This window comes from Parastagonospora nodorum, assembly GCF_000146915.1.
Source record: "Parastagonospora nodorum SN15 chromosome Unknown scaffold_14, whole genome shotgun sequence".
Lineage (NCBI taxonomy): Eukaryota > Fungi > Ascomycota > Dothideomycetes > Pleosporales > Phaeosphaeriaceae > Parastagonospora > Parastagonospora nodorum.
Genome location: NW_001884562.1, coordinates 485,280 through 505,609, shown reverse-complemented (window position 1 = coordinate 505,609; position 20,330 = coordinate 485,280). Strand labels below are relative to the sequence as shown.

At 50.8% G+C, this 20,330-nt stretch overlaps 9 protein-coding genes across 9 annotated transcripts; 5 read left to right on the top strand and 4 right to left on the bottom strand.

The window, feature by feature from the left end:
• Positions 1-148: 148 nt before the first annotated feature.
• SNOG_09210 (hypothetical protein) lies at positions 149-754 on the top strand (the record flags this gene model as incomplete). Its single annotated transcript, XM_001799457.1, has 2 exons — positions 149-234; positions 289-754. 2 exons carry the CDS (start codon positions 149-151, stop codon positions 752-754), a joined length of 552 nt encoding a protein of 183 aa, XP_001799509.1.
• Positions 755-1,231: 477 nt separating this feature from the next.
• Positions 1,232-3,104, bottom strand: SNOG_09209 (hypothetical protein; the record flags this gene model as incomplete). The annotated part of the gene is made up of 3 exons (XM_001799456.1): positions 1,232-1,801; positions 1,849-2,409; positions 2,459-3,104. 3 exons carry the CDS (start codon positions 3,102-3,104, stop codon positions 1,371-1,373), a joined length of 1,638 nt encoding a protein of 545 aa, XP_001799508.1. The 3' UTR covers positions 1,232-1,370.
• Positions 3,105-4,820: 1,716 nt separating this feature from the next.
• SNOG_09208 (hypothetical protein) lies at positions 4,821-5,276 on the bottom strand (the record flags this gene model as incomplete). The annotated part of the gene is made up of 1 exon (XM_001799455.1): positions 4,821-5,276. One exon carries the CDS (start codon positions 5,274-5,276, stop codon positions 4,821-4,823), a length of 456 nt encoding a protein of 151 aa, XP_001799507.1.
• A 587-nt stretch (positions 5,277-5,863) lies between these two features.
• SNOG_09207 (hypothetical protein) lies at positions 5,864-9,521 on the top strand (the record flags this gene model as incomplete). Its single annotated transcript, XM_001799454.1, has 7 exons — positions 5,864-5,893; positions 5,918-6,917; positions 7,179-7,971; positions 8,069-8,292; positions 8,341-8,947; positions 9,259-9,325; positions 9,369-9,521. The coding sequence occupies 7 exons, from the start codon at positions 5,864-5,866 to the stop codon at positions 9,519-9,521; spliced, it is 2,874 nt and encodes a 957-aa protein (XP_001799506.1).
• A 331-nt stretch (positions 9,522-9,852) lies between these two features.
• SNOG_09206 (hypothetical protein) lies at positions 9,853-10,080 on the bottom strand (the record flags this gene model as incomplete). The annotated part of the gene is made up of 2 exons (XM_001799453.1): positions 9,853-9,988; positions 10,034-10,080. 2 exons carry the CDS (start codon positions 10,078-10,080, stop codon positions 9,853-9,855), a joined length of 183 nt encoding a protein of 60 aa, XP_001799505.1.
• A 1,110-nt stretch (positions 10,081-11,190) lies between these two features.
• SNOG_09205 (hypothetical protein) lies at positions 11,191-11,426 on the bottom strand (the record flags this gene model as incomplete). The annotated part of the gene is made up of 2 exons (XM_001799452.1): positions 11,191-11,268; positions 11,313-11,426. 2 exons carry the CDS (start codon positions 11,424-11,426, stop codon positions 11,191-11,193), a joined length of 192 nt encoding a protein of 63 aa, XP_001799504.1.
• A 1,049-nt stretch (positions 11,427-12,475) lies between these two features.
• Positions 12,476-12,981, top strand: SNOG_09204 (hypothetical protein; the record flags this gene model as incomplete). The annotated part of the gene is made up of 2 exons (XM_001799451.1): positions 12,476-12,535; positions 12,694-12,981. 2 exons carry the CDS (start codon positions 12,476-12,478, stop codon positions 12,979-12,981), a joined length of 348 nt encoding a protein of 115 aa, XP_001799503.1.
• Positions 12,982-14,104: 1,123 nt separating this feature from the next.
• SNOG_09203 (hypothetical protein) lies at positions 14,105-15,652 on the top strand (the record flags this gene model as incomplete). Its single annotated transcript, XM_001799450.1, has 7 exons — positions 14,105-14,193; positions 14,243-14,415; positions 14,469-14,552; positions 14,612-14,960; positions 15,014-15,207; positions 15,261-15,465; positions 15,513-15,652. The coding sequence occupies exons 1-7, from the start codon at positions 14,148-14,150 to the stop codon at positions 15,650-15,652; spliced, it is 1,191 nt and encodes a 396-aa protein (XP_001799502.1). The 5' UTR covers positions 14,105-14,147.
• A 1,217-nt stretch (positions 15,653-16,869) lies between these two features.
• SNOG_09202 (hypothetical protein) lies at positions 16,870-20,052 on the top strand (the record flags this gene model as incomplete). The annotated part of the gene is given in 7 exon segments (XM_001799449.1): positions 16,870-17,474; positions 17,636-17,695; positions 17,740-17,827; positions 17,845-17,997; positions 18,045-18,593; positions 18,637-18,953; positions 19,002-20,052. The coding sequence occupies 7 exon segments, from the start codon at positions 16,870-16,872 to the stop codon at positions 20,050-20,052; spliced, it is 2,823 nt and encodes a 940-aa protein (XP_001799501.1).
• Positions 20,053-20,330: the final 278 nt, after the last annotated feature.

Sequence of the window (20,330 nt, the reverse complement as noted above, 5' to 3'; positions counted from 1 at the left end):
TCACGGCGGTACAGTCATGTAGGTGAATATAAAAAGCTGGCTCTCAAGGCTTTTGTAGATTGCACTATACACAGCAAACCATCAAGCAACGATACTACTTACTAGAACATCTTAAACAATCACACCAATAAATCAACTTTTGATCAACATGAGCGCACCACAGAATGCCGAGGAAACTTCCACAACTGGCGAGTTTGGAAAGCTTACAGGCGCAGAAATTGCCCATAGGAACGCGTAGGCCAAATTGTCATAATTCTCAAATGATTGTTCGCTTACATGAAAATATAGCGCATCGAACACTAGCCAACTCACCCAATCTCTTCAAGACAGACGAGGAGAGGTACCCAATGTGAATGCCGAATCTCACAAGACGGATGCGCCTGTTCTAGCATCGCCCAGCAAAAGCACAGTGGAAGCTGGAGATCTTTTCCGCCGAAACAGTGGGTATGGTGAGAAGGAAGAGAAAGGACTAGGTGATGCGTCGATGAAAATGAGCAGCATTTTGGACCGGTCTCGAGATTGGTTCACGTGTCCCAGCTGCAGCACAATCAATTATTGGCATTCCTTCAGCTCCGGTGAGCAACTCAAGTGTAACAACTGTAAATTGGAACTGGAGGAAAATGCTGATGGCAGCGTCAAACCTAGCGGGGAGGCGGCCACAGGTCAGTCAGCGAACGTTACGGGGAATGAGGGGCGTGGATCGGATGATGACAGTCAGTGGGCAGATACTGAGTCCGAGGCTGCAGATTCATGATACTCGTACTTGTAGGATTAAATGACACTTGAAATCAGAACATACCGATCTAATGTAAATGCGTATGAGATGCTACTACTTATGTGCTCCAAGTAAGCCCTCTCATCTGCCTCCAGTTGTTCTGAAACCTTTTCAGTCTTGTAGCACCTCAATCGTTTTCACAAACATCAAATCAAACAAGAAGGCGATTTCTCCGTTGCAAAGTAGAAGAGAATTTACGTGACTGTACATCGTGATGCGAATTTCACTTATATTTCAGTTCTTGTCTGAGTCACAATCAGTTCTGACTGGCAGTGACTACTCGAGTTTAGCTTTGACCAGTGCCATGATCGCTCGTAGCTTACATCACACAAACACGCGGACCTCTGGTTGACATAGCGGCTGAACTAGTCACGCAACTCATGTAACTCACAGTGTCGTCAGCATAGACAGTATCCTACAACTAGATGCATCAATGAGTCGCGTCCAGGTATTGCCATAACTTAAGTGAACTTTCAACTTCAATTACTGCAGACTGGAAGCACTCAAACTACAAGAAGGATCCTTGGGAGTTTATTTAACTCGGTATCGTGCTCCTGAGTCGGTAGCGTCATTACCACGTTTGGTTGATCGCTTCTTACACCTTCTTTAACACCCTATCGAGAACCCTAGACCTATGCACCCAGCTCCTAGCCTTCTTGCCATATATGTACATCGGAATAGTCGTCAAAGTCACCGCAAAGGTCGTTCCGCCGATGACATAAAACGCATCCCTAACACCTTGTGTGGCTAGCCAGTCGTTCGCGTAAAATGTTAGTCCGAAGGCAAACATGTTCTTGATGAAGTTCATGATGGCGAAAGCTTCGGCAGATTGCTCGCGATGGCAGTCGCTCACGTATGTGACTACAGATGTGGTGCCGAGTTGAACCCCGAGGTTGATCAGGCCCATGCAGACGATGACGGGGATGGGCCACGGGTCTTGGTGGTACAGGGACTGGCCCCAGGCAAAGAATCCGGTCGCAGTGAAGATGAGGTAGGTAATCATGATAGGGAGACGGAACTCGGGTTCTAATATCGTCAGTGAAAACTCGGTGTTGAAGTTTAGGCTTACTTACCAAAGACACCATTGTTGCGCGTCGACATGTATCTGGCGACGCCATCAATGATGTATCCTGCTACCAGCGTCGCTAGCACGGATGCGACAAATGACGATACATTGGTAGCGCCGACTGCGCTAACAGAGAAGTTGTATGGAGGTGCCGAGAAGATCTGCGACAGCGTGATGGAGATCAAAACCAGCCAGGAGATGCAAATTGTGAACAGCAGTGTCGCCCACATAACGATTGGAGATACGATCATGAAGAAAGGGCGCAGCAGTGTCCTCCAGAAGGATACATGATCCCAGTAGCCAGCCCATGGCAGAAGTTCCTTTGTGTAGGACCATTTGGGTTCCGAAGACACGCTAATGGCATGTTGTTCCTCAATGTTTTCGACATTCTCTTTTTCAGACTTTCCGATGTCAAGAGTTTTGTCGCTGGTGTCGATGTTGAGTGCGCCGCGCCGTGCGAAGGCGGATTCAGGCATGAAGAAGATGACGAGGAGAAGCATAACCATCGTAGCGCCACCCATCGCGTGCATAGCGATGCGATAAGAGCCTTCTTGGATAACTGAGCCAGCTAGGACATGTTAGTAATTGAGTCAAAGTTTTTCAGAGAAGGTACTTACCAATTGGTCCAGCGAGATTGATGCCACCAAGCACGCCGAGATTGAAAATTGCCATGCGGAAACCACGCTCGTGGACATGCCAAATGTCTGCTACCGAAGCTGGGATCAAAGCCTCAAAAGGTGCCATACACAAGCCCTGAATAGTTCTTGCTGCGGCCAGTGACCCGAAGCTCTTGACTTCAGCGGCCCAGAAGCAGGAGACTGCCAACCCAATAGTGGTGACAATGTAGACTGGTCTCTTGCCAACCTTCACGGCCATCGCGTTGCAAATAAGACTTCCTGCAGCAATGGCAACGATGCAAGATCCATTACAACCTAGAGTGAAGCGCTGAAGTGGTACGCCGAACTGATCAGCCAGCGGCACGAAAGCTGGCGTCAACAAAGGTCCAACAGCTCCGACGCATCCACATCCATACGCGATCACGACCGTGAACATCTCCTTCTTCCATCTTGGCCAGTTGTATGGATCATTTGGTGAGTCTGAGGGTTGAGGAACGAGAACGATTTCACCAGTCTTGTCGTGCTTCAGCAGACCACGATCAACACCAGAAGCCGCAACCTCAAGATCAGTCCTGCCCAGCTCACTCAAAGGTGCTGTTCCAGGAACATGCTCGAGTTTGTTGTCGTCTAATATACCTAAAGGCATAGTCGCGCCAAGATTTAAGGGTGAAGTAAGTAGATGAAGATGTAAGAGACGCTCAAGGCAAACATTGAAGCTTATGATGTTCGCAAGGCAACGAGCATCTACAAAAGTTGGGGGAGCGACATTGGGCTAAAATGTGGGGAGCTGCATCACGACCAGCGAAGTGGCAGGGATGGAACCCGTCTCGCGTGCGGGGACGGTTATGCGGGGGTTAGTTTGGGTTAAAGATCGCCAACTTTATCCTATCTTGACAACGCCAGACGTTTTGGCGCTCGAGATAATTGGGCCTATAATTCGGCAATTCGAAAGGATTCCGGATGTTGCGTTCCGACAGTCTCACTGAGTCGTGCCTCTTCGCTTCAAGCCGATGTGTAAGTCATAGCCCCTTACTGCAAGCCGGTTATCCTTCTTGATTTGTCGAAGGGGTGGTGCCTTGGAAGAGGAGCGTCCTTTGCTGATATAGCACTGTTCTGAGCATGTCTCAGAGTCGAATGTCGCATATAGAACTCATCGCAACAACGGCTTCAAGAAGATAAGTGGAAGCATGGCGCATCACGAAGTCTCGTTACCCAAAAGTACCGGAACCACGATACTGGCTTTTCACTCAGCTTGGCTTGCACAAGATTTGCTTTGAGCTATAAGACTGTGCACACAGTCGTTCGATGCGTGAGACAGTACAATCGTGCTAAACGAAGTCAGTCAGGTTGTCTCCTGGGCGCTGTAGTTGCCATCCAAGATCAGTCATTTGTAAAAGTCTAGATGTCTCAATAACATATCCCCAACAAGAGAAGCATCGTAAGTAGTCCACCCTGGGCCTGTGCACGTTATCTTCTTGTGTCATTTGTACGTTCGGCACACTTTCAAGTGTGTTTCTTGGAGTCCGCGAATCTTGGTCAAGTCCTTTACTACATACCTTGAGTCAATCTTTGGACCGTGTTCGATGATTTCGAAAACTTCTAAGATCCTAAAATAACAGTGTCAATCGCATTCCTAAGCTACCTACTTAGGTAGGTGAAGAACAAGGAGACCGGAATAGTAATGGATTCTTACCTAGGTACTGGCAGACTGCAATTGGGCACAAATTAGAAAACTTTCCAGGATTGTGACCAATTGACACTTCGTAGGTAGTGTTGCGCTGTAGCTTATAACTGCACGCCAAGCTATGTAGGTGTGACCGAAGTACCCCGAGGTACCCCGAAGTATGGTGCCGAAGCTAGGGGGTAGCGTGTGCTATGGCCAGCCATGCTTTCCACGAGACGATCTCGAGAACATTGTACGTTCGTTGTTACGGCACATCGCATACACATCTTGTCCACATATGTGTGTAGTACTATCTCCAAATGACGCGCTCTTATGCCAATGCTGCGGAGCGCTTTACCTGGGAAGTTACTCTGCCGAGCTCTCACGTTCTTCAAGCCTGACGACGACATTGCAGCATCTATATGGAAGGAGATATGGTGTTAAGAGATGTTGTCGTCCACTATTCCAACGTAACTTGCAGGGAATGCTCTAGTTCAGCGCATAGGAGGCGATGCAGCTCCCCAGGTATGGTGTCGTATTTAGATTGCTCACCTTATAGGCGAAACTTACATGCACTACGGTCTTTGGATGAGAACCTAGGGGCACGGAGGACACCACAAAGCTTCTGAATTCGTTTTTGAGAGCTCGATTCATTGTTTCGTGGAACTGATGAGATACAGTATAGAGTTGAAATTGGCTCTAGCTAAACCTGAAGAGAAGGGCACCATGGATTGGCATGTACGCCGCGAGCAGACCTGTTCCAACACCAAGTCCCAACTTCCCATCCCCGGTGCCGAACCCGACACCCAGACCGACGGTCAGAGCGACCAGCATGACCATGGAGACCCACACAACCGCGGCCGTCTTGTCCAACTCATAATAGAAGCACCAGGCGCATGCATATCCAGGGCGGTTCTTGTGCGTGACGTCTGCAAGTCGAGCCAAGAGGAATTCGACTTGCGGAGGAGATACGCTGATACTACGAACGAGCTTCGTGAGCATGACGTCCGTGCTGATCTTGTGGATATGTTCGTTGGGAACAATCCGGCCCTCAACGTCAGTGACCTGGATTGCAGTCAACTCGTGATAGATTTTTATGGAGCTTGTTGCTAATACCCCAAGCACCTGGACTTTTCCGATTACCAGGCGATGCATGATCACCATCTGCCAGATCTGTTCTGACAATCTATGTCCATGCGCGGACTCCCCGCCGTAGAGGTCTCGAAGGCCTCGAAGGATATCTGCTGTATTCGGGGCCGGCGGAGCAATGAGCTTCTGTATTCTGAAAGAGCCTGTACAGTACCGGACCAGGATGAAGACTGGCTTTTGCCTCGAGTGTTGGCCATTCTGTCCAGATGCCATTTCGAGTTGAAGTGAATGGGAGGGACAACTCGCAAAGCTAGAGATGTGCAGGATAAGTTTCAAAAGTCCTATGCCTCTGAAAACATTTTATGCTGTTGACACATAATTGTGGTGCGCAGAAAGATGTTGGGCGCATTGCTTTCAACGCTGCGCATGAAGCTCTACAGCGGCGACTGTATGTTAGGACTCCCTGAAAACAAAGTTTGCCACAATTAGAGGAGTCTCAGTTGTGAAGATTTGCATACTCCAGGAACTTCTCTCAGTATAGCGATGAAGTGAGATCTGGAAACGCATGATATACGCGTTCAGGATATCAAGGCAAGAATAAGCGAACGCGTGAATCGCGCGTTAGCCAGAATGGCGCGCGTTACCAGGCTACCATGACGTTTGAAACCATCTTGATCAAACATGTATGGCTGACGACACTTCTAAAGATAAATGGCATCAACATGAACAACATCAACGTGGCCAACTTTCCGTATCGCGCTAAGGCTGGCGCATTCAAGAAGAAAGCTAGCGCATTCAAGGAGAAAGTCCATAGGATCCGGCGCCCAAGGCAACAAAGCCATGACGAGGTTGAGCTCGAGTCTCCTGACTACGTTTCCCGAATCAGCGATGATACAGTCTCTCAGCCAGACTCTGGCTACTTTGGAAGCGAAGCAAGCGACGCATCGCACACCGCAGGGCAGGAAAGAGAAGCAGGCATCGCATCGCATACCGTAGGGCATGAAGGAGAAGCAAGCATCGCATCGCACATAATAGGAGAGGAAAGAGGAGCAAGCGTCGCATCACACATAATAGAGCGGGAAACCGAACATGGCGCCATCACCTTGCCCGGCATTGAGCATCGCATGCAAAGTCGATGGCTTACACGAGCCAGGGACTTGATGAGCCTCGCATGGGACAAACGCAAGACAGTCGTTGCAAGGAGACTCATTGGAACAGATTCATCTATGTTCACTGAAACTGGAAGAGTGGCCATTACACAAGGTGGCGAAGAAATAGTGCGGAGCGCTTTGATCTTGTTTGACACTCAATGTGAGCATGATCTGATATCGAGCGCATTCCTGGGAAACAGTTTCAAATTTTCGTTCGACTCTGATGAGACTCGAGTACTCGGCAAAAGCATTACAGGTGCTCTGTTCTACGAAAAAGGCACGTTGCACGGCCGCTGGGTAGGTGCCGGTTTACAGCGATACGAAATGGCAGCTTTCCACGTAGTTGACAGCACTATGTTTGATGTCATCATAGGATCCAGTACTATTCAAAGTCTGGCACTCCTCACACCTGGGAAGCCTCGCCTTATGCTGCCTATATTTCAAGCTGCGCATAAGCTGGACAATACGCCAAGGGAGACGGGAGACATCTCACCCACCCCCGCCCACACGCCGACTACAATGCCGACAGCAATCAAACCACTAGCTTTGGAGCATAGTAAGCGAGCAAGGGCCAAAGCAGCACCTGCCTGCGTTTGCTGTAAAAAGGCACATCTTAGTTGTGATACACAGCGCCCGTGTGGCCGGTGCATTGCTTCTGGAAAACAGGTCAGTGCTCTATTTGGTGATAGAACCGACTGATGCCGTCACTAGGACATATGCAAAGATGTACAACACAAGAGGAGAGGGAGCCCATTGTTACGAGAAGATAGAGAATCATCTCAACGGAAAGCAAGCCGCAGTACAACTCATACTCCAGAACCAGAATTTCCAGTCGTTGCTCACAATCTGGTCAGCGGTGATCATGGGCGCTCGATTGAGAAAGAGTGTTCTGGCTTGCCTGCCATTTACCCAGAAGAACATCACCGAATACAAATCAACACTACCACTGGCACCTTGCTCAGTAGAGATACAAACGGAGCACCGAAAATTGAACAAAGCACTGGATCCTCAGTGTTTGACAGGACTTCCGAAGGTAGCCATCCGAGATCATTAGACAAGCTTGCCATAGCTATGGGTACTGGGAAGAACGATGACCAGACATCTGTTGGGCATGCAGCCCTCGAATGCAGCACGCCTACTGAGTCTGAATACTCCTCATACACAGGTGACGATGATTCAAGTTCCATGTCGGACCGTGTAGCACAATTTTCTACTGGGTTACCTACCGCTCATAGTTCACTGCGACACTTAGCACCAGAGGCTGGTAGCACAATTGTCATCAAGTGGCTGGATAGCCGAACTTTTCGTCATCATGCGAATAGCTCAACCACGCCTAGATCTGAAAGGGTCCGTGATAAGGGAAAGCGACCTCAGAGATCAGACACTTATTCAAGAAAGGGAAAAGGGCCACCCGAAGAGGAGGAAAACCAAAGAGACGATGATGACGACGATGACGACGACAACGACGAAAGCAACAAACGAGAGCCAAAACGAAGGCGATTGGATGATGAAGCAACTGCATGCTTGCTTGCATGTCCATTCGCCAAACACGACCCCCGGAGTCATACAGAGTGCTGTATGAAAGGCTGGGCAAATCCACATCGATTGAAGTAAGATTTGAGTATCTCAACGAGTCGCATATATACTGACAAGAGTGGTCAGGGATCACTTGATTCACAAACATTACGTGCCATACCATTGCCCTAGATGTGGGTGTTCGTTCGACGGCAACACCCCCAGCAAAGACCGTGATACACATTTGCTCAAATTATCTTGTCAAGAGGCAAATCCGCCAGTGCAATTCAAGGGAGTAGATCGTGACGCCCAGGAATGGCTCAAGCGCAAGAAAAAGGTCAAAGTCTCAGTACAAGACTATTGGATGCAAATCTATGACCAGATATTCCGAGGCCATCCGTTGCCTGAAAACGCAAGTTCGTACACCTAATGAATCTAATAGACTCTATGCTGACTCTTCAAAGACCCGGAAGACATAATAACCTTGGCAGAGGCCGCAATGCAACGACATGTCACTGCTCAATTGCAAGAGTTGGGTCTGCCGCAGCATTGGATGGCCGATGTGAAAGCCGCGTTTGAATCTCGAAACCACAGACCTAGTATGAGTACCCAGGATGTCGCTGCTGGAGAGGTGCGAGTGTCTTCGTCTTCAGTAACACCTTCGGAAAATACTCTTCACTTGTACGGGACCTCTAGTGGACTTGCAACACCCCAAACACAAGGAACCACGCTCGACACGAACAACAACAATGCGCCGGTGGACCAAAATCACGAGTCTCAGATTGATGACAATATTGATCCTCAGCTATCAGGCCAGATTCGAGAACAAGTTGGCCAGGGACAGCGCACTACTGACTCAATGCCAACGCAGAGTTTTGCGACTCATGCGAACCAAGACGATGAGCCGTTCGCTATTAATACCTCACAATTACCGCCACTTTCTCAAGGCGTAGCGGAGGAACAGAACACCATTTCCAGTGATCATCCTGGACCAGTTCCCCTGCGTGAGTCGGGGCAATCACCTGGGGGTACGGACTTGCTGAGTGAAAATGGGACATTTGATCGGGAAAAGTATGTCACCGAAGAGCAAGAATAGCAGGTAGCACTTTACAAAGATCTGAGACTCAATCCAGGGTCACTGCAGAGTATAAGACTATCCCGCGTTTTTCGATGTCTTCAACTTCTGTGCTTCAAAGAAGTGGAAAACACGACTAATCATGTTTTACACTGTCATACGAAGCTGAAGGAAAATGCAAGACCTTCGATCATGAACCTGAATGTGAATCCACGTATTGAACGCATGTGAATGTCATGTATGAAGTGATTCTTCCTCTAAAAGTCACACTCCTTGCAGCACGGGGCGACAAACTACTGTCCAGCAGGTATTGCAATGCACGTCATTCTTTTCTCGCGCGGCCAGCCACAATAGGAGCCCTTCTGTGGAAATATGTAGGTGATCTAAGGTCAGGGGTGACTGCACTTTCATTCGTAGCTTTATGTTGCATCACTCAAGCTCTATTTTGACATGGCCACCAATATTCTCGACGTTGTTGGTTCCCGTCACATTGAAGACCTCCTCGAAGCAGTCACAAGAGTGAAAAGTCTGCCTTACTTGGAACAACGATTGAAACTGTATCTCCCCTGAATACCTCGCCCAATCCACACCCCTTCCCGCTCCAGTTCACATGCAATTTACCTTCCCCTCGCGCCAAATTGTACCTTTGCCACGTCGGAGGTCCAGGCCCGAGGAAACTTTGGCGACAGAAAACTCGAAAGGTCATCTGCCACACGCTCATTCGCCGACGCCGACGAATGGAATGCGAACACGCTCGGCGAGCTTAGATGCGCTACGGCGGTGCCGTTTAGTCAGGCACAAATGTTGGGGGAGTTTGGTAGGCGTTCTGTCAGGATGATGATTGTACTTTGTTAAGGACGCCGGTGTAGGAATGTGAAGCTGGACGGTGAGACTGTGGCAATCAGGCGATCTTTAGGTTGAGCGACGGAAGTCTCAGCGGCTTGTGAGATTGGGGTCGTTGGGTGATATGTTTCTGCTTCTGCCTTTGGGTTGGCTGGGTGATGCTAATGCTTACACTGCCGGGTCCTCGGTCCCGCCTATCGCAATTGGTATCGACGCATTTCTCGGGAGTACAAGGCTACAATTCGTCGGAGTTGTCCTTTCGAAGCGGGTAGGAGTATGATGGCATTGTTGAGGGGCCGGGCCTCTATCCGAGAATGCGACGGGATGATCCGGAGCAGTAACTTAGCGTACCATGATGTGAACGTGCTTGAGCCTCGCATAGAACCATCATAGACGTTGAAGGCTCGCTTAGAAGATCCGGATGCGATTTGAAAATGTGAAAATTTCGGGCTCGTGTGACCATGATGTAATGTCTGAGTACCCAGAACGCATGAATTGTTGAGCCTTCACCGCCACTGTTGTGCAAGCGCATGCTCATTCAGCTCATATGAGCATCCCGGTATATCATACAACTGCAAGATGCTGTAGTGCCCTGATCGGTGAGTGGTGTTTATGCGCGTTCCTGCTGACAGGCTCTTGAAATTGATCAAACCTGCTGTGTGGCTGTACATCAACCAACAACCAAGTAACGGAGTAATTTACTTCAAAGCGTAAGCTGTGATCTAGGTGCAATAAATTTTAAAGTGGAAATATCGATGCGTCTTGATATAAGACTCACAATTTTAGGAGAGTGATTGACGGACAGTGCACACGTGAAGTCCGATCATCGTGGCATGGAACAACTGTTGCGAGAGTACAGCTACACGAGAGAAATTCTCAATTGATCAACGTACATGAGCTGATATTGAGCCTCATTATCGGAACGTGACACTGTGATACTGTTGAGCACCTGTACATGATCTTCAATGGTGGCTTACGGGTAAGCGGCGTCGGATTTGGCGAAATCTTGGAATTGGTGAGACAGTATAGGTAACGTTCAGCCACGACATCGGCTGCGTGCAGCGTGGGGTAGTCTTGCACACAGGTTGTCCAGGGGCTTTTTGCTCGTTTGGTTTGGTGATGGTATTGCAGTACAATGCCCATCACCAGTCTGTGAAAGATGGGATTCTAGAAGAACGTTCTTATCCACTGGTCGTACTGAACATGTTCTCGCCGGCCCCGCTCACGTAAGTGTACAAAGTAACATGCTCGGAAATGGAGCGAGCATGAGCTGTGGCGTATACCACTACCGGCTTAGTGGTCTACCCATACCTTGGTATATCATCCACTTGTCTCGCTAAGGGTCTCGACTTTGACACATGTGAATAGGCACTTCGAGTGTTGCGGCCGATGTCGGTTACCGAGCATCGACAGTCGTACCGTCGTATCGCTTACGTTCCAATGCATATAGTGCCTGGAGTGCACGGCGTGCCATCTTCGGGCTGGTAGAGTTTCCGACTGCAAGACTTCCCTTGGTACCAGGAATTTCCGATTGTGGTAGATCTTGGGGTTGAACAGCATTTCGTACTCGGTAGATTGGTCGTGCAGCATGGCTGGAACAGGCGAGTGCTTGACAAGGCTGTTGGTATGCATGTTGCTCAGGAATTCTCGGGCTCGGACGAATCAAATATGCAGCCAGATTTGAACGATTCGATGACTTTGTGCATGCTGTGAACGCCCGTGTCGTACCACTGTACAACTCTCCGCCACCAGATCTAAGACAAGGCGGGAAGATCCGTGGTATTTAGATGACCTACACCATGAAATGCCTGTGGCCTTGATCAACAAGTGTAGACGGCTGGTAGGCTTAAGTAAGTCATATACTCTCGATGACGTATAGTCAATGCATTTAGTACTGTCGCTGTAGAGAATAGACCCCCTGCATCGAACTGGCTCGAAAATCAACATTCTATGCCAGAACTTCTCGGCATCATGAATAGATCCCTTGTAGCATGCGTAAAGCGTACCTACATTGGAGACGGCTAGTCATTTACGTAGGCTGAGCCAGGGTACCGTCGTAGTTGTAGAGAGATCGGAGGATGAAAATGCCGTATGCTGCAGCAAGCTTGAGCAAGAGTGGAGTGTCAGTCACGTGATATGCTTACCGATGTTCAATTGGCCGATGCAGCCGCTAGCGAATCTGCACGTTGACGTAGTGCCAAACACTCCAGGGATCAGTAGTCGGTAGGAAAGCTGCTCCGCTCGGCTGTGCACACAGTGTTGGGGATTCGATATGCACTTCAGCTTTGTCCTCAGTGAGCCGCCTGCAGCCTGCTGCTGAAGGCTTGACACAGGTGTCGTACATCCCAGCTCAATTGGACGTCTCTGGCGCAATTGCACGTGCTGTAACATGGGAACCTAGAAAAGTGAAGTCATGGCCGATTCGAAATGGAGAGGGGAAAATTGACCAGCATCATGAGTGGCCTGCACTGAACATGTCTGTTCCTGCACGCTCGACTCGATTCGGGCTAAAGGCTTGTCTGAATTCTCTGTGCAACACTCGTCAGCCGTGCTCCATGGTTGGTTGTCGAGGAGCTAGCGCGACTATCATGGTCCAGTGCAGCCCATGAACGGGCGGGGATGCTCAACGCGAACTTTCACAAGAGCAGTGCTCGTAGTCGACTCGCTATCACGGGAGTGCAATGGAAATATTGGCTGTGCTGTGTAGACAGGTACCGCTGGAGGCTGTTTTCTTGCTGCATGTAGGTTCCTATGCAGACCAGGGTCTCGAGAGCAGAGAGATCACCTGCTGATTTAAAGTGGAGAACGACGCATGTAGCATGCGGCCATCAAAGGAGGTGGCATACATGTCGTAGTTTCTCAAGTGTAGTATGCTGATCAAACAGGACAACAATCACAGGCTAAAATTGACGAGTTTGAGCTGGATCTATACACGGGCCCTGCAAAACACAACCTCGTTGTATACGTGCGCGGAGCCGACTCCATCAGCCCTACAATTAGCGAGGACTCGCAGCAACATGACAGCACACCACACATACGAGACTCGGTCTATGGCGAGAACGTATCGATCGATGAGCTGTCGTGCAAACAGGCACCTGCATGTTGCACGGTGCATGAATGCTCGCTAGTTGTAGATTCACCGGCCGCTGGTACGCACGGAGCCACAATGCCAAATTCGGCGGATTGAGTGATGGTAGAACCCAGCACAGGCGGAGGCGATCGCAACATATCTGCGATGCTAAATTGAAGCCGGGCGCGGTGACGGCGATAAACGGTTGGGTAGAATTCCCGCTGCTGCGGTTCGTTGTATGGTATGATTATGTCAAAGTGCCGCGATTGGAGAGGAGCCGTCCTCTAGACTGACCAAGCCACGCGCCGGAGACGGCGTGCAGGGTGGGTTTTGGGCTCCTGTTCATTTGGAGCTTGGAAGATATTCGCAGCTCACGTGCAGACCTCGTCTCAAGTGACGCCGCCGCATGGGACCAGCGAGGCTTGCATCTGCTGTATGCCTTTTCACAAGTGCAGCGCGGCATAAGCAGAAAATGAAGCGGCTCTGAGAGGTCCAGATGCGTCTGCCGCCCATGTCTTGCCCGCGCGGCTGCGTGAAGCTCGAGAGGCATGTAATTCAGTGTGAAGACGTGAAGCTCCCCAGCTCTTGTCGTGCCCTGGTCGCGCCTACCAGCATTATAGCAAACGCCTGAGCGCCTGCCGTGTGCGCTACAGGCAGGCGCGCCCGGTGACGTTGTTGCAGTGGGAAGGCACCGTCTGCTGCTCTCTACCAGCCGGCAGCCACGCGAAATCACTCCATTACCTGCCCGTTATTTACGTCCGGCCTCCTGCAGGTCCTTTGATCGCATCGCCACCAATTTCCTCCAAGCGCTTCTGCTGGGCTGACGCCCGTTCCGTAAAGCGAGCTCGAAAGGTCAAGTGACGGGCAAGGTGTGAACGATCTTATTAGCGCGCTTCTCTGCCCCGCAGGCCACCCTCAAGACCCCAACATTGCCCTTCCTCCTGCACCCACAACAACTTCCCTATATCCTCGTCTTCAATTACCATCCGCTTGACGTATACCCCTTCTTCTGCGCTTCTCACGTCTGCCGCCTTGGAGACGAGCCGCACCTGCCTCGTCCGCCTCAGCCACGCGCCCAACGTCATCTGGGCATTCGCACCTCACGCGGCACCACATCCTCATCTCCGCTTTACCTCACACCTACGACCCTACCGCCCACCACGGATCTCCTCCTCGACTCTCGACTCACTGCCCATACTCTCCTCAGCTACAGCCCGCCTTTCTCGCGATAGCAATCCGCGCAGTGACTGCCGGACCACCCCCTCGTTGCAGGCCCCCAAACAATGAGCCAGAACCGGCCATCGGCCTTCTCATCACTCAGAATGGGCGGTAAGTCGCAAAGCAACCCTGTGCTTGTCGCGTACTAACAACCGCGCAGAAGTTATCCGCGAAAAGGTCCAGGACGGCCAGACGGGAGAATACAAGGATTTGGCGTACACGCAATGCAAGATTGTGGGTAACGGCTCGTTCGGTGTCGTCTTCCAGACCAAGCTCTCACCTAGTGGAGAGGATGCCGCCATCAAGCGGGTGCTACAAGACAAGCGCTTCAAGGTTGGTTTGCGCATGTGACCCGAATGCCACTGCCGTGTGCTGATCCGCAGTAGAACCGTGAATTGCAGATCATGCGCATCGTCAGGCATCCAAACATTGTCGAGCTAAAGGCCTTCTTTTACAACAACGGCGAGCGGGTATGTGTCAAAAAGCACCCTCAACCTCCGATTCGAGTAGCTAAACGTTTCAGCCACAGAAGGACGAAGTCTATCTTAACCTCGTGCTTGAGTATGTCCCTGAAACCGTCTACCGAGCATCGCGCTACTTCAACAAGATGAAGACTGTTATGCCCATCCTCGAAGTCAAGCTCTACATCTACCAGCTTTTCCGTTCGCTCGCCTACATCCATTCACAGGGCATCTGCCACAGAGATATTAAGCCCCAAAACCTCCTCCTGGACCCATCGACTGGCGTCTTGAAGCTGTGCGATTTTGGAAGCGCGAAAATTCTGGTAGAGAACGAGCCAAACGTGTCGTACATTTGCTCGCGATACTACCGTGCGCCTGAGTTGATCTTTGGGGCGACCAATTACACCACCAAGATTGGTACGTTTCTGTTTTCTCTAGCTCCAGAATGGGCCGCTAATATGTGCGAATAGATGTGTGGTCAACTGGCTGTGTCATGGCAGAACTCATGCTCGGCCAGCCGTTGTTCCCTGGCGAGTCTGGGATTGATCAGCTCGTAGAAATCATCAAGGTTCTCGGAACGCCCACTCGCGACCAGATCCGTACCATGAACCCGAACTACATGGAGCACAAGTTCCCCCAGATCAAGCCCCATCCGTTCAGTAAGGTACGAAGACTACCTTTTCTTCTCCCACAGTAATTTATGCTAACATTGTACAGGTATTCAGGAAGGCCGACCCTAATGCGATCGATCTGATCTCGAAACTCCTGGAGTATACACCAACTCAGAGGTTGTCAGCTATCGACGCCATGGTGCACCCCTTCTTTGACGAGTTGAGGGATCCAAGCACCCGTCTGCCAGACTCGCGACACCCCAACGGAGCGACACGGGACATGCCTGAACTCTACAACTTCACCCTCCATGGTATGTAAATACATTGTGATTTTCAGATACGGTTCTAATGCGTTCAGAACTTTCCATTGCGACCCATCTCAACCAGCAGCTGGTTCCACAACACATCCGCCCTGCATTGGCCTCCCGTGGTCTCGATTTCGAATCGCCGAACTTCAAGCCATTAACGAAGGATCAAATGCTGGCAAGGCTGGATTAAGGCCGCCCTGCCGAGCACGCGAATCAAAACCTTTTATCCGAGCGGCGTGAATCCCTGAATCTCTCCGATCACTAGCACACCGCTTTCCGTCCGAAGAGTTACAAATGGAATCTGAGTTGGGCAACGATTGTTTTGGACGTGTATGCTAGCACGTGTACGCCCGTTTCTCTGCCATATTGAGCGCGTCTGAATGATACCGACTTTCACATTATCAAAGAATGACCTGGCATAACTGCTCCTTCGGACCGTGGCTATTCTGTCTTATGACAGTGAAGGAGCTGGCATCGTAAAACCTTTCTTTTTCGTTCACTCTTCTAACGATCGGCGAGCACAAATGGTTTCAAACGAAAGAAACGAGGATCTGGACAAAATCGCGAGCATCATGGTTCATGAAATTCCCGGGGACGTTTCTCGAGCACTGGATGCTATGGCTTGCTACCATTCGGGTCTGCAACGCGAGTGTTTCTTCTATTTCAAATTCTTTTTGTTGGTGGTGCATGAGCTCGCGAGGCCGTTGGTTTGCGGCTTAGGCTTACGGATTTGCATCTGCGTGGGATTGTGATGGTACTTCTGGTGGACGATCTTATGCCGGGCAAATATGGGGACTGGCACAATACACGCGTAAGATGAGTGGATAACCGGACCTTGTCAGAACCAAAGTGAGAGACGTCTATGCGCCAGAAGTTGCATCCTGTAGTGTACGAATCGAGTCATCGTGCGCAGGCGCGGGAATTTTGCTTCAGCTCAACACCATGACACCTTGGTCCTATGACAATAATTCTTTTCTTTTCTCCCCAGGTAGTATCCACATTTGCTCTATGTATGCGGCTTTTCGCTGACTAGGGCCAAATCATGCCGTCGTGATCTCATTCCAATGTCTGGCAAGAAAAGCAAAATGTAAAATTGACTGTGATTTTAGGCGGACAAACATTAGCACCTGGTGAGCACACGATGTCCATCCATGCTCCACTTTTCGGCAGCTTTGCCGCAAACTCACCCATAGTCCATCTTGTATCCTGTAGCCATGCTGGTGAGATTCTGCTATTACCTGCTCCGTAAACTCACCCGTGTGAGATTGGACAGCTGGTGCTCTGTTTCGGGCGTTTATTCAACTACATAACACCTCCTCTCTCCATGGTCTCGACCACAAACTTTAAGTAACGGCAACTGAGCAGATCGACTTCTCTTAGAGTTGTTAGATAACAACGCTCATTACCATGAGCGGTATAGGTAATGCTGCCAGTGATGGCTATGCAGATCTACTTGGACTGGGCATGGACTGTGAATTCGTAGCTCCAGATGGTCAGGTATTGATGGGTGGACCTGACATGTCACAGCATGGCGCGGCTGCAATTCCACTGGTTGATGATGAGCCGATGGAGGTTGAGATGCGGAAAGAGCCAACGTCCGTGCGTCCAGAGCACCCAAATAGCGCTAGCTTCGACGAGCAAGCTCGAAGGACCCTCGACTTCTCCGACACAGCTCCACGACCCATCAGGGCGCCCCGTTCTATACGCAACAATCACTACCGTAGCTCCAATCCGCATCGACAGGGCGACTATTATAAGCCCAAGCCCTACCGCGACCTTGACGCCGTTGCTGGACGCGTCCACGATTTCGATCGCCAGAACCGAGACCCTTCACCGGAGACCGCTCGCAACCAGGGAGAAGCCATCTTTGTTTCAGCTATGGCGGACGTAGATGTGAAGGAGGAGCGCGACGACCGACGCGACGGAGATCGTTACCGTGGTGGAGGACAGAACAAGCGCCGGCGCGATGGTAAGCTTGCGACCGCATGGCCCTGGATGGTCGCGAAACTAACGTGAGTAGATGGCGATGACAACTACAGCCGGGAGCGCGGTCGCGGACCCCAGCGTCGTCGCCACGACGATGGCAACCAACGCCGCCGCTACGAAGAGCCGCCCTTCCCCAAGCTCCGCCGGCTACTGCTCAACATTGGCGAGCTCCACCAAGCTGCCACAGGATGAGGCCCATCGAAATTGCAAAGATCTTTGCAGAGAACTTTGACGATGAGAGGCTCAGGTCGGATTTCTTCGATGTCTGGATCCCAGCTACTCATCGAGCAGCCCCTTCAAGATCCCATTCGTTGCCGCCGTAGCACTTTACGGCAACGAGGTCAAGCCAGAGATTGCGATTGAGGCCATGAAACGTCGTCTGCGGAACGTGCGCAGCAAGCCCTCAATGCTGGCGAGTGGAAGGAGTTCAAGCAATTCCTCAGGTTCTTCGCCTGTCTTCAGCCGCTCTTCGAGGACGATGGCATCTTCACGCTCCTGGGTCAGCTGTTCGACACTGTGGTTGATCTTCAGAGCGCGAATGAGAACGACGTAAGACAGGAACCTTCTTTTAATCACCCTCAGACTAACACTTCTAGGTTGTTGGCATCGAGCTTGTCAAGATCATCCTCCTCACCATTCCCTATGCGATCGTTTCTGGTGGCAGCCGCTTCCACGAACAAGCACAACAGCTGCTGAAGAACACTGGCATCGTAGCAGGCAACATGGTCCCCATCGAAGGCCTGATTCATTCATATGTTGGCGACGAGGACGCGAAGCCCATGGGTTACCATAGCGTTATCGGTCTACTGCAAGCACAGCTATCAACTGAAGCAGAGAACGGTTTCGAACTTGCCTGTCTGCCACGTTTCGAAGCGGATGCCCTGTCGCGGACGAAGGAGAAGGCAGAGGACGAGTCGATGCCAGCCGCGCCACAAACTCATGCATTCCCAGCTTTCACCATCCCCTCACCTGTGAACCCAGGCTTGAAGCCGATCTTTCCTGAGGCCTACTTTTCGCTCTTCGCCGACCAGGAGGGTTCCACGGTCCCGAAGACGTCCGAAATTGCCTCATCACTCATCCGCGATGCCATTGTTGATACTGTCAATCAGCTCGACTTCAACCGCGAGATGGTCGCCAAATTCCTGGTGGACCTCGACTGTTACTTCCACCCCAACTACCTTCGCTAAGCGTGGAACGCCCTTCGACAAGTTCAAAGATGTCATAGGAGACAAAATCCAGTACAAGCCGGAAGATATGGTCATCGACGCCATCTTTTCGCAGCTGTTCAAGCTACCCAGTGCTGAACACAAACTCGTGTACTATCATTCACTCATCACACAATGCTGCAAGGTCGCACCTGCTGCCATCGCGCCCTCACTAGGACGAGCTATCCGCACAGTCTACAAGAGCCTGCCCATGCTAGATCTTGAACTGGGCTACCGATTCCTCGACTGGTTTTCCCACCACTTGAGCAATTTCGAGTTCCGATGGAGGTGGACAGAATGGTATGCACAACCCCTATTTATTAGAGAACTGGACTAATCAGATAACAGGCTTGACAACCTTGAGCTTTCGAACCTGCACCCACAAAAGGCTTTCATTCTTGCGGCACTTGACAAGGAGATGCGTCTGTCCTTCGCAAAGCGCATCCGGTCTACCTTGCCAGATCAAATGCATGCTCTGATCCCTGAGCGACTTGATGCTGATAACAGCCCGGATTTCAAGTATGACAACCAGCAAACACCTTATGCTGCCGAGGGCCAGACTCTGCTTGCTCAGCTCAGGAAGAAGGCCTCCGCAGAGGACATGCAAGCCACCATCGACAAGATCCATGAGAAGGCATTGGAGCAGGGCATTGCTGAAGTCCTGGTTCCCTCTACCGATGCCTTCGTTACCGCCATCTGCCGTCTTGGTGCCAAGTCGCTCTCTCACGTGCTCTCTTGCATTGAGCGAGGTAAGGACCGCCTGCTAGAGATCTCGCAAAACGAGGTTGCGCGCCGCCAGATCGTTGCCAGTGTCGTCGAGTACTGGAAAGATCAGCCAGGTGTTGCCGTCCGGATTATCGACATTCTGCTCAATTATACGATACTTGCGCCGATGACCGTGGTTCAATGGGTATTTGGCAGCCACATGGGCGCTGGTGAAGCACTTACAGAGAGCTGGGTCTTCGAAATGGTGTCAAACACCGTGGCTAAGGTCACGAACCGCAACCGCCAGATCGCTTCGGCGCGTCTTCAAAAGGGTCTGCCCGATGAACAGGTTCCCATGGTTGAGGCTACACTTGCCAAGGATCGCGACAATGCTCGCGAGCTATTCAAGTACATCGAGGACTCCACCCGTGGCGTTGAGGAGGGTTCAGCCGATGTTCTGATTGAGAAGCAATCCAGCGGCGCGCTCACCGAAGAGGAGGTCAATCTCATCCGTGCCTGGGGCAAGCGCTGGCATTCAGTCTTCATCCGTAAGGCGGCAGTCGAAGAAGCAATTGTCGGTGAAGAAGCGGTTGAGGCTAGGATCAAGCTACTTGCTGCTGAGCCTGGCGTACCAGAGACCATGGAGACAGATGGTAACGGCACTAACGGTGAGTCGGAAATGACTGAGATCTAGGTTCTTCATCCTGTACAACATATGGGCTAAAAGAAAATCCAAAGCTTCCGTCACCAGCGGAGATGGAGTTTCATTAGGGGCCTGCTTTTGGCAAATAGGTATATCCTGCGCGATGCATGGCTTTCACTTCTTTGTGGAGCATGGAAAAGGTAGCAGCAAGCTTCAACAAATAGTGTATAACAGTCCAATTTCTAGTCATTTCCCATACGTTCAGATCTTCTTAGTGACATTTCGTCCGCATGCGTACGCCACGATACCCGGCCTTGTAGCGCGTCCTA